This window comes from Dromaius novaehollandiae, chromosome 23 (genome assembly GCF_036370855.1).
Source record: "Dromaius novaehollandiae isolate bDroNov1 chromosome 23, bDroNov1.hap1, whole genome shotgun sequence".
In the NCBI taxonomy this organism is placed as follows: Eukaryota; Metazoa; Chordata; class Aves; order Casuariiformes; family Dromaiidae; genus Dromaius; species Dromaius novaehollandiae.
Window position 1 is genome coordinate 6,848,459 of NC_088120.1, and position 10,780 is coordinate 6,859,238.

General features: G+C 65.9%; 1 protein-coding gene across 4 annotated transcripts; it reads left to right on the forward strand.

The window, feature by feature from the left end:
* The first annotated feature begins 86 nt into the window (after positions 1-86).
* On the forward strand, positions 87-8,629 carry TCEA3 (transcription elongation factor A3). Of its 4 annotated transcripts, none has more exons than XM_064524979.1 (14): positions 87-368; positions 2,620-2,682; positions 2,839-2,944; positions 3,320-3,488; positions 3,607-3,675; positions 3,945-3,998; positions 4,128-4,205; positions 4,671-4,748; positions 4,856-5,010; positions 5,361-5,416; positions 6,503-6,658; positions 7,414-7,560; positions 7,671-7,742; positions 8,122-8,629. In XM_064524979.1, exons 1-14 carry the CDS (start codon positions 300-302, stop codon positions 8,128-8,130), a joined length of 1,281 nt encoding a protein of 426 aa, XP_064381049.1. In that variant the 5' UTR covers positions 87-299; the 3' UTR covers positions 8,131-8,629. The 4 variants fall into 4 exon arrangements, with proteins under 4 accessions (XP_064381049.1, XP_064381048.1, XP_064381047.1 ...); XM_064524977.1 differs by lacking the exon at positions 87-368 and adding an exon at positions 1,169-1,679 and having other exon boundaries at positions 3,948-3,998; XM_064524976.1 differs by lacking the exon at positions 87-368 and adding an exon at positions 1,176-1,679.
* The last annotated feature ends 2,151 nt before the right edge of the window (positions 8,630-10,780 follow it).

Sequence of the window (10,780 nt, forward strand, 5' to 3'; positions counted from 1 at the left end):
CGCTCGCCCCGCCGCGCGCCTCCCCCCCGGCTCCCTGCAATCTTTGTCCCGCTCGCGCTCTCGGCTATATTTAGCCCTCCCCCGTGCTATTTCGCCTGCCTGGCAGGAGTTTATAACTGGCCGGGCCAGCCACACCTCCTTTCTGCTTTCTCCGACTTGCTTTCCTTCCCTTTCTTTTCCCCTTTTTCCCCCCTCCGCCGTCCTTTCCAGCCGGGCGGCGGTTTTGCCCCCGCGCCGGGCGCCCTCCGTCGCCCCGAGCCCCCCATGCCGGCGGCGCCCGGCGCTGGTTCTGCCCCAGCATGGGGCCAGCCGAGGAGCTGGTGCGGATCGCCAAGAAGCTGGATAAGATGGTGGCCAGGAAGAGCACGGTAAGGCAGCCGGGGTGGCCGGGCCGCGTGTGCATGCGTGTGCAAGCGTGTGCATGCGTGTGCAAGCGTGTGCAAGCGTGTGCATGCGTGTGCAAACATTGCAACGTGGATCGGGACGGGGGGGGAGGGAGAGAAACCACGAACCTCCCAGCGATGGGAGGGAGGAAAAGGGGGGGTTGCTTTGCACCCCTCTCCCGAGCGGGTCCCGGCGGCGCTGAGCACCCGCAGCTGGCACCAGCACCCCGGGGCGCCCGGCGTCCCCCTCGCAGGCCTGCAAAGTGCTTTTTGCAGCACCTGCGGGTGTTTCGTTGCCGTTGCCCGTCCGGGGGGCGAGCAGCGGTGGCAGCACGGGGGGCGACAGGTGCCTGGCCCCGGCCCAGCCGCGTGAGCCCGGGGGGGCCCAGGGGGGGCACGGGCTGCACGGGGCCGGCAACGTGCCGCCACCTCTCGCGTGGGCGCCTGCAAACGCGCCGAAGGAGGCGAGCGGCTTCGCTGCCTTTACGCCGGCGGAGGATCCATCCCGGGATCCGTGCCCCGGCGATCCGGTTGCGCGCAGGTGAGCGGAGCCCAGCCCTGAAAGTTAATATTTGACCGTTTCTGCCGGCCTTTGCCCCGACGAAGCGCGGCCTCCCGGGCAGGGGGAGGTCGGCGTGGCCGGCCGCTGCCCCCAGCACTGCCGCCTCGGTGCCGGCCCCGGGGGCTGTTTGCAGAGCCCCGCTCGCGGCCCCCGCGTGCACCCGGCGTTTCCCGGCCGAGGGCCGGGCGCTTCCGTGCCGATGGGAGCGGCGGCCGGAGGAGGCGGGTGGCCGCGCGGCGTCGAACGGCCCCGGTTTTCACACCCGCAAGCGTCGCGCCCCGGCTGGGAGGGCAGCGGACCCGGGCGCCCGGTACCCGGGGCTGCGTTTTCCCCGGCTCCTCCTGTGCCCTGCTAATGCCCGAGCGCACGGAGCAGCTTTTGGGGCCACCGACGCTTGCAGTCGAGTGAGACTCCTCGCTCGATGCTTTCCCGTCCCGAGACGTCCCCGTTGCACGGCGAGGAGGTGCAGCAGGAGGGTCCGACCCGCCGGGGACAGAGGGACCCCCCCTTCTCGACGCCGCACGGAGCTGCCGGCGATGGAGCAAAACCCGCCGCTGCCCTCGGAGGGATGTGCCCGGGGCTTCGGTGGCCGCGCGGGAGCTGCCGCAGCCCCAGAGCCCCTCTGCCCCAAAGCCTCGGCAGCGCCCGGGGCTGGCGGCATCCGCGTCGCCGTCCCTCTCCCGGGCTGGGAGCGTCCCACTGCTCCGGGCGGTACGATCCCTCCGGCGATACCTGTGAGCTCCCATCTGTTTATGTGGCTCTAAAAATACCCGGGAGGAAACCGACCCGGCCGGGATCCGGCCCATATTTAGCGCTGCAGGCGCTGCGAGCCCGGGCACCCTGCGGGGCCGGGATCCCTGGGAGCGCCTGGCCCGCCGGAGCCGATATTCCTTATGCAATATTGCATGGGGCATTATATGGAATATATATGAGGCAGACGGAGCGGGGCGGGGGGGGGTTTCCCGGGGGCTGCCCTGGGAGGCCAGTGAGAAATCCCCGCTGGGGCCGGCACTCGGCAAAGCCGCCCAGGAGAGGCCTGGGGCTGGCGGCGGCGATGTCCCAGCAGAAACCTGCGAGCGGATGTGCTCGGCCAGTGGTTTTGGGCCCAGCCAGCGCTTTGCGAGCCAGCAGCTCCTTTCCGTCTGCTTCCAAACTGACCTGCTGGTGGCAGGAAACCCCAGAAAGAGGAGAGAAAACAGCTGAGATTTTAAAGAAACACTGGGCAAGATATGTCTTTTTTTCCTTTCTTTTTTATTTTTGGGGTGAGTGACTGTCAGGAGGGTTGAAACTCTTCCTGGGAGGATACCAGGACCCGCTCTGTGCACGCACTGTCGTGAAAACATGGGCAGATGGATTTGGTGCTTCCAGCCCCGATTGCTGCAGCATCTGTGCGGCCCGTGGAGCCTCCCCGTTGTGCAGCGGGGAAACTGAGGCACGCACCTCGCTGCTGGCGGCCCCGTCGGTCCCCGCTGGCCCTCCTGTCTGCCTCGGCTGCCACCCCCTTGGGGGGCACAGGGCTGCTTTACGCCAGGGTCTCCGCTTCGGTGCCCTCAGGTGGTGGCCGTGGTCGGAGAGAGGACAGCTGGAGGATGCGGGTCCCTCCTGCCCAGCAACGCGTGGCCACGAGGTTTCTCCTGGCTCCTAAGGGGCTCTGGTGGCTTCTCGTTGCTCTAGGAAGGGGCGCTGGATCTGCTGAAGTCGCTGACCGGCTACACGATGACCATCCAGCTGCTCCAGGTGAGAGGGGCCGCGGCGGCTGTTGCTGGTGGCGGTGGTGGTGGCCCTGCGTGTCCCCCCCTTTCCCGCGGGACATCGCGTGCCGGGCACCCCGGGCCGCCCTTCCCCGCGGCACCGCTTTCCTCCTGCCTAACGCCGACCCGTGTGCGTCCCCAGACCACGCGCATCGGGGTGGCCGTCAACTCGGTGCGGAAGCACTGCTCGGATGAAGAGGTGGTGGCCTCGGCCAAAATCCTCATCAAGAACTGGAAGCGGCTGCTGGGTGAGCGATGCCGGGAAAGCAGGGATTCCTCCCCAAAAAAGACCTCCCCTGGGGCATCCTGGTCCACCAAACCCCTACGGAAAGCTGGCCGGAGCGGGGACGGGCGCTGGGTGGGACCGAGCCCTGCGTTTGGGTAGACGGGTCGCGCAGCTCCGTGGTGTTCCCGCGCCGCTTCAGCCTCCGTAACGGGTCCCGCCGGGCGCTACGAGGACTCGACCGGGTTTGGAGTTTGGTTTTTCTTCTCCTCTGGGACCAAGCGGTATAAATCAGTGCAAAGCCACCGGTGCTGAGGCCTCCCAGCTGCCTCCCCCCTCGCTGGGCAGCGGCTCCCCAAGTGCCCCGCACTGATTTGGGCTGCGCCCCTCCTTCCTCCAGAGTCCTCGGCCCCCGCAAAGAAGGAGAAGGACGCGGAAGGGGAGAAGGAGAAGAAGGAGAAGGAGAAAAGGCTGGACTTTCCCAGCTGGTCCAGCGAAGGGGTGAATTTGCACCCGGCGAAACGGGGCAAGAGCCCGGCCGAGAAGCCCCGGGAGAAGCCCCGGGAGAGGTACAGGTGGTGGAGCTCCCGTGCACGGGCACCGCCGCCGGGGCGGCCCTGGGGGGAGCGCGGGGAGGGGGGGCAGGCTGTTTTGAAGGCGCTCCTCCGAAGGCTGCTCTCTCTCCAGGAAGCCCGGCAAGCCCAGCTCGCACTCGGCCAACGCCAAGGGCCACTCCGCCGACGCAAGCGCGGAGAGGTACTCGCCGAGGGGTCCCGGCGCTGGGGGAGTCGCAGGGTGCTCGGGCCTCGCCGAATCATGGGGGGCATTTGCAGGGCAGCCCTGGCCCCGTTACGGAGGTGAAATGGGGCCTCTGGGTGGCTTTGGGGTGCGCGGGCAGGATCCAGCTCACCCAGCCGGAGGTACCTGTGGTGTCTGCACCACCCACGGTGCCAGTGGAGAGAAACGGGTGCTTTAAAGCCGAACGCTCACCGACGGCACCTCTCCTTTCCCTTGCGCTTCTGCAGCAGGACCCCCCCGGCATCCTCGAAAAAGTCACCTCCGGACAGCAAGAAGGAGAGGTGGGTGCCGAGGGCCGGACGGGAGCGGGAGAGGCAGGACCTCGGCGGGCTGCGGATGGGCTCTGGACCCGCCGCAGGGGCCCGTCTCCGTGCTCTGACGTGTGGCTCTTCCTCCCCGCGTCCTGCCAGGAGAGACTCTGCAGACTCGAGGTGCTCCGCCGCCATCTCCTCCTCTTCCTCCCCGCAGAAGAGGCCGTCGGGGGAGAGGTGAGGAAGGGGAGGCAGCACTGCCCTCTCCTCCCGGGGTTTGCATTTCCCGGGGACGATACGGAGACGTGCAAAGGGCTCGGCCCTGGCAGCGCTGGTAGATGGGGAAGGCCGGGAAAGGACGTGGTGGCCGGGCTGCATTGCCGATGGGGAAGCTGGTGCCCGGCCAGTGGCCGAGGTCCCCCATCCCGGCGCTGCTGGGGGTCCCTGGTGCTGGTTTGGGGCTGCTCCCACCTTGGGTCACTCGCGTGGGGCAGCTGGAGAAGGCTGCGAGCCCTGATCCTGCAACAGGTGCTGGGAAATTCCCGGTGAGGAGCAAATCCTCCCGCCCAGGGCTCCCTGTTGGCTGCAGAGCACTTGCATCTGCATGCTGGTGCCCGAGGTCTCGGGTCCCTGCGCTGCCCCGTGTCCCTGCATGTCCCCCCGTGTTGTCACCCTCACCGTCTGTCCCCCGCGCCGCCCCAGGAGAGCCTCCGCGGGCTCCAGCCCCTCGCCAGCTCCCGCCGGCGCCCGGAGAAACTCCAGCGACAGCAAGGAGGAGAGGTAGGAAAGGGGCTGGGGGGGCCCAGTGCCAGCCCGGGGGGGGTTCGCGCCTGGGCTCCCTCCTGTACCCCCATAACTGCCTTTCCCTCCCCGCGTGCCCTCCGCAGAGCCAACAGCAGCAAGGCCAAAGCGGAGCCGCCGCGGACCCCCACCAGCCCCTCCTTCTCGCCCGCCATCTGCCTCCTGCCCCCCTGCTACCTCACGGGCGACTCGGTGCGGGACAAGTGCGTCGAGATGCTCACGGCAGCCCTGCGCATGGATGGTGAGCGGGTGCCGAGCGCCCCGGGACAGGTGACGCGGGGCCGAGCCGGCCCCTCTGGGCGATCCGGGCAGCTTTAGACCCCCGGTTTAATTGCATGGAAAAAAAGAATGAGGCTCCGAGCTTGGATTCAGGCTCCCCCAGGGGGAATTCCAAGTTCGAGGAGGGTAAAAATAATATTTTTAAAGAGGGGTGGTGTCTTGGATAAGCTGAGTTAGTTAGTGGGGGGAGGCAAGATTTGGCCCCGTCGCCGGCGCTGGGTGCTGGCACCGCGAAACGCGGCCGGTGTGACTCCCTGCCCGGTGTCCCCGCGGCCGGGCACAGTCACTCCTCCGCCTCTCTTTGCCCTTTAGACGACTACAAGGAGTTTGGTGTCAACTGCGAGAAGATGGCCTCCGAGATCGAAGACCATATCCTTTGGGGCATGCGGGACCCCCCCAGCCTCCCTCCGCCACCGGGAAGAGAGGCATCGGCCCCCCGAGCGAGCGGTCCCAGGTGGAGGGGGCAGAGGGTGATGGGCTCTGCTGAGACCTGACGGTGCTCGTTGCCTGCAGAGGGAGCCCGGACCCCGGACTAACAGCGCTGATGTGCAGCCGAGCAGATCCCAGCCGGGAGCAGACCCATGGGCAGGGGGACCGGCGTCCATGGGGGATGTTGTGCGTCCCCCTGCCCTGCCAAAACCCGTCTGCTCGGGGAATCGCCTTCCTCCATGGGGAAATCAAGCGTTTCCCTCCTTCCCAAACCCAAACAAGGTCTCCTTCTGAGCCGGAGGCTGGGCTGTTTGGGGCTGTGGGTGGCCATATCTCCATGCCGAGGTCTTGCCGGCCTTGGTGCAGCATGATGGCATGGGATGGAGCAACACCCAAGTCACTCCCAGCTCAATTTCAGGGTCTCCAGCAGCCTCCAAGGCTGGGAGCGACCAGCAAGGTGGTTCCTCCTCCACTGGGGAGGGCAGGTAACACCCCCCTTTCCAGCACATCCAAAACTCCCTGGCCGTGCATGCTGGGAGCCTCATGGGAGCTGGACCCGGGACTGTCACTTCCGCCTGCTTCCCCACATCTGTTCAGGCAGCAGGAGTTGGGGTTTTTTGCAGCTCCCAAGCCTGGTAGGAAGCAAGCAGGCTGAGCCTTCTGCACCAAAAACTTGCATCACAGCACCAGCCTTGATAAAGGTCCCTGTTGCCCAACAGCCTTGTCTGGATGTGACAGCAGGGAAATGCAAAAGTGCTTTTTTTCCCCACATCCTGAGCTGTGCATGACCCTAAATCCAAAAAGAGGGAAGCACAGACACGTGTTCTTGTGACACCAGGGAGGAGAGCCCTGTCTGAGCGTGGTGGGCCACCCCCTTGGAAATCCAGCCACCTCCAAGGGCATTAGCCTGGTGACAACCAACGTTGCCAGCAGCTGAGCAGCAGTGCAGCTTGCAGAGCGGCAGCCGGTGCCCGGGGCGCTGGCTTCCCTGCCACGTTGCGTCCTCAATTCCTTGACGGGCACCACATATCTTCCAGGAGCTGAAGAGCACAGACATGAAGTACCGCAATCGGGTGAGGAGCAGGATCAGCAACCTGAAGGACCCCAAGAACCCCAACCTGCGGAGGAACGTGCTGTGTGGGGCCATTGCGCCCAGACTCATTGCCCGGATGACCGCGGAGGTACAGAGGAGCACGAGGGTTTGGGGAAGCAGGCTGCATCCACGTTGCTTCTGGGAGCCTGGGAGGGGAGACAGAGCCCACTTTGCTCCCCAAAATCCACTCTGGAAGCAGGGGCATGTTGATGCCCAAAAGCCAGCTGGGTCTTGGCTTGGTGGTGTCCACATGGTGTATGGGCTTGTCCCACTACGTGGTACAAAACAAGCATCCATCCAACCCGAGGAGCTTCGTGGGCCCATGCCTTCCTGGTAAAACCCTGGGTGGGCTCATGCCTTCCTGGTAAAGCCCTAGAAATGGTGTTGGCTGGGACATAAGGAGCAACCTGGGAGAAAGCAGGGGTGAGTCAGCCAAAAAGGTTTGGGTGCTGCTCCCCAGAGCCCTACGAAGCCCTGGCCGGTCTCAGAGCCAGGCGCTGGGCAGCAGCCGTGCGCAGGGAAGAGCTGGGGCTGGGGAAGGGCAGACCAAGGCGCAGCAGCAGGACTGAGCACTGGAGCAGGAGCAGGGTCCCAGGAGCCCAGGCTCCCTCCGCAGGGAGACAAGCCCCTGCAGACCTCAGCGTCTCAGGATGGGCTGATTTGTCCTCTCGGTGGGCCTGCCTGCTCCCCAGAGGATGAATTTGGTCCCGATGAGATGGGGAGGGTGGTGGGATCTAGGGGTTTCCACCCAACGGGGACAGTGGCTGGCTTGGCCAAGAGCGGTGGCCTCAGGGCAGAGCCAAGTCCCGGCGCTGACCCTGGCCCGGCCGCTGCTCGTGGCAGGAGATGGCCAGCGACGAGCTGAAGGAGCTGAGGAACGCCATGACCCAGGAGGCCATCCGGGAGCATCAGATGGCCAAGACGGGCGGCACCGTCACTGACCTCTTCCAGTGCGGCAAGTGCAAGAAGAAGAACTGCACCTACAACCAGGTGAGCGTGGCAAAGCCACCCAGGGGCTTCCCGGCCCCTCTGGCCCAGGGGGTCCCAGCTCGGGGCTGTCACGGGGGCTCTGCTGACCCCGCTGCCCACTCTGTCCCCAGGTGCAGACGCGGAGCGCTGACGAGCCCATGACGACCTTCGTGCTGTGTAACGAGTGCGGGAACCGCTGGAAGGTCTGGACCGGGGGGTGATGCGCGGATGTCACTCCGGGTCCCCGAATCCGTTCCTCCTCCCAGCCTTGGGTCCACCGGGGACGAGGTCCCTCCGTGGCACCCTGTCATGGGCTCCCACCACCCCCTTGGCCCTGAGACCCCAGGACCGTCCCTGTGCCCTCCCTCGCGGGCTCTGATGAGCTGCAGGATCCAGGGCTGCAAACGCAGGGTGCTACCACCCAGCCGCCCTACGCACGGTGGCGGTGCGGGGAGGGTGGGCTGGAGGCAGCTCCGGCTGGGGAACCGTGGCCGGTTCTGCCCCGGGTCAGTGCCGGGCGCAGGCGGGTACCAGCGCGGGGTCTCGGCTCACCCCCGCCCCGCGGCTTTGCTTCTCTTGCAGTTCTGCTGACGGCACTCGCCTTGGCCGGCGGCTGGAGATGCGACGAGAGAGGGGACACTGTGCCGGGCCGGGTCTGGCACCGGGGGGTGCCAGGAACCCCCGGGAAATGGGCACAGCCCTGCAAAGGGGGCTGCTCTGACCTGGCTTGCAGAGGGGGCAGCTTGGGGGGAGCCTGGACTTGAGCAATTTGGGGGCAGGAGAGACGTTCCCCTGTGGCCCTGGGGTCGTGTTCACTGTCTAAGGGGGCCGGGGGTGGGAAAGGGCCAGGCTTTGCCCCAGGATCCTCCTCCCCCCTTTCCTAAACGCACATGGTGGGAGAGCCGAGAGGGAGGCAGGGCGCTTGCAGCACGTCCGGACACTGGTGGGACGTCACCGCTGTCCCTCTGCTCCGTGGCACGTCAGCCGGCCGGCCTGGCTCGAGGGAACTGTGTCCCCGGGAAGGAGAAGGGATGTGGGGAGAGAAGTGGGAAGAAAACCTCCAGCTAGAGCAATAAAGGTGCACAACATCCCTGCGGCACAGCCTGCTTTCCGTGACGGGCTGGGGACCTGGGCTGGGCGCGCGTGGCAGAGCCACCAGGGCCATTGCTGCTCGGGCGTCCTCTCCCGAGGTCCCACGTCCCACAGCGGCTCACCGGGGCCGAGGAGCACCCAACCCACCGGGTGTCCCATGTCCATCCCTCGCCCCGCTCGGTCCAGCCACCTCTCCAGCATGGATGCTGTCCTCCCTCCAGCCTGGTGGGATCGCTCCCTGCTCTGCTCTTGCTGTTGCCATTTATCTGCCTTGGTTTATTCCTCTGCCAGGAGCCCCAGACCTGGGCCAAGACCTGCTGGGCAGGTTACGAGCCCTCCTGGCTCGATCCGAACCCTCCCGGCTTGAGCCGAAGCCTCCTGGCTCGAGTCTTGCCATCCACCGAGAGAGTCCTGCGGGCTCCAGCAGCCGCATCTCCTCGAAGCCGCCAGCCCCCAGATGGGGACTTTGTTGGGAGGGGGAAAACACATCCCAAAGACCAGGGTGGTTTGCGACAGTCCCAAAGGAGCGCTTTACCTGCCAGAGCCCCGGCGAGCCCCCGGGGCCGGCTGCAATGTGCCGGTGCCTTGGCGGAGCAGCTGTGCCAGGGCAGGGAACGGCTGGCGCTGAGCACCGGGGCCACGAGCAGCCTCCTGGCTTGCTCCCTCCCTTTGCATCCCAAATCTGCGCTCGGCCTGGGCGGCTCGGGAGGGGTTTACAGCCGGCTGGGGGTGGACAGGACTCGGGGAAGGGGTGAGCCGGCTCTCCGGGAGCAGCAAGTGTCCCGACACCTGGATCCGCTCCCTCCCACGCCTGGGTTCACACTGGGTTTGCGTCCAGATGGGTTTTGCACCTGCCCAGGTGGCTCCACGATTGCCGCATGGCTCCAGGGCCACCGACCCCCCCCAAGCCTCCACCTCCCGCGGCAGCTGGAGGTGCTGGGAATGGCTCAGGCTCTCGCGCCATCCCCAAGCCCTGGCGCCTGCCACCAAACTGGTCTGGCCGCGAGCGGCGGGACGTGACGGGGACGGCGGTGAGGGCAGCGTGACCTCGGCCAAGCAGCTTGCCTGGGTGCCGAGGACGTTTCTACGCCTGTGTTGGCAGTGTTGGAGGCTGACAAACAAGAGCAGAGAAGGAGGGTGGAGCTGCTGTAGCTACAGCCGGCGCACGGCTGTGTGGGTGCTGGGGCACAACCAGAGCCTTTTTTGTCTCTCTTTTGCTAATTTTTCAATCATGCATGAATTTCACCCAGATTCGGGTCACATTGGCGTGACTTTGTGCAGTGGGCAGCGTGCGAGGAGCTTAGTGGCACGCAGCACCGCGCCGGTGGCGTGCAATCCCAGCGGCTGAGCCCTCCCCGGAGAGCGGCTTGCCTGGGATAAGAGTGAAAGGGGGGATTTGGACCTATTTCTTGCAGTCCTGGTTTTATATTCCCCTGCAAGAGCTTCAAAGCTGGGGTTCCCGTTGCAATGGAGGTTGTTGCCATGCGCTTGATGTGCTGTTTGCTGTCCTGCTGCCCCGGTTGCTGCCGGTCTGGGAGCAATCCCTGCAGCAAGGAGCTTCCCTTCGTGCTGGGTTTGGCACCGTGTCTCCTGCCGCTTTAGCTCTGGGAATTGCCTCGACTTCTCCGGTCAGGATCGGCCTGAACCCGGTGGTGCAAAGGTGCCTGATGCCCAAATTTGCGCCCGAAGGGAGGCTGAGCGGAGCAGTGCAGGAGCGTGCCTGGCCCTGACCCGCTCCGCAGGGAGCGAGAGGAGGGGACCAGGCGAAGGATTTATTGCAACGGCTTCACTCGAAATTCCAGCGCAGGGAGGGGGAGAATCACAACCCAGGCCATAAATAAATGCCCGCTACAGCTGTTGGGCTCCGGAGGAGTCCTGGGGCTTGCAAACAAAAGGGGAGACAGCTGAGGGCAGGGAGGGAGCAGCTGGGGGGAGGAAAGTGGAGAGCGGAGGGGGATTGCAGCCAGAGGGCAGATTTCTCAGCTCTTTTCCCATCAGCATCCCCTGCCTGGAGCAGAGCAGAGCGCTGGGCACTGCCCGCTCCTCCCCCTCCAGCTATCCAAGGGTCTCCCCAGCGAAGGAGGGTTTTCCCACCGCCCGAACGGTACCCGGCGCTCTGCAGGGAGATGCAGGATTTGGCTCCTGGCAT

Coding starts and splice junctions, on each gene's coding strand:
- TCEA3 (XM_064524976.1), top strand. CDS start 1,482: ATGGAGCAAAACCCGCCGCTGCCCTCGGAGGGATGTGCCCGGGGCTTC. Junction 3,676..3,944: donor GCCGACGCAAGCGCGGAGAG/GTACTCGCCGAG, acceptor GCGCTTCTGCAG/CAGGACCCCCCCGGCATCCT. Junction 5,011..5,360: donor GGCAGCCCTGCGCATGGATG/GTGAGCGGGTGC, acceptor TTTGCCCTTTAG/ACGACTACAAGGAGTTTGGT.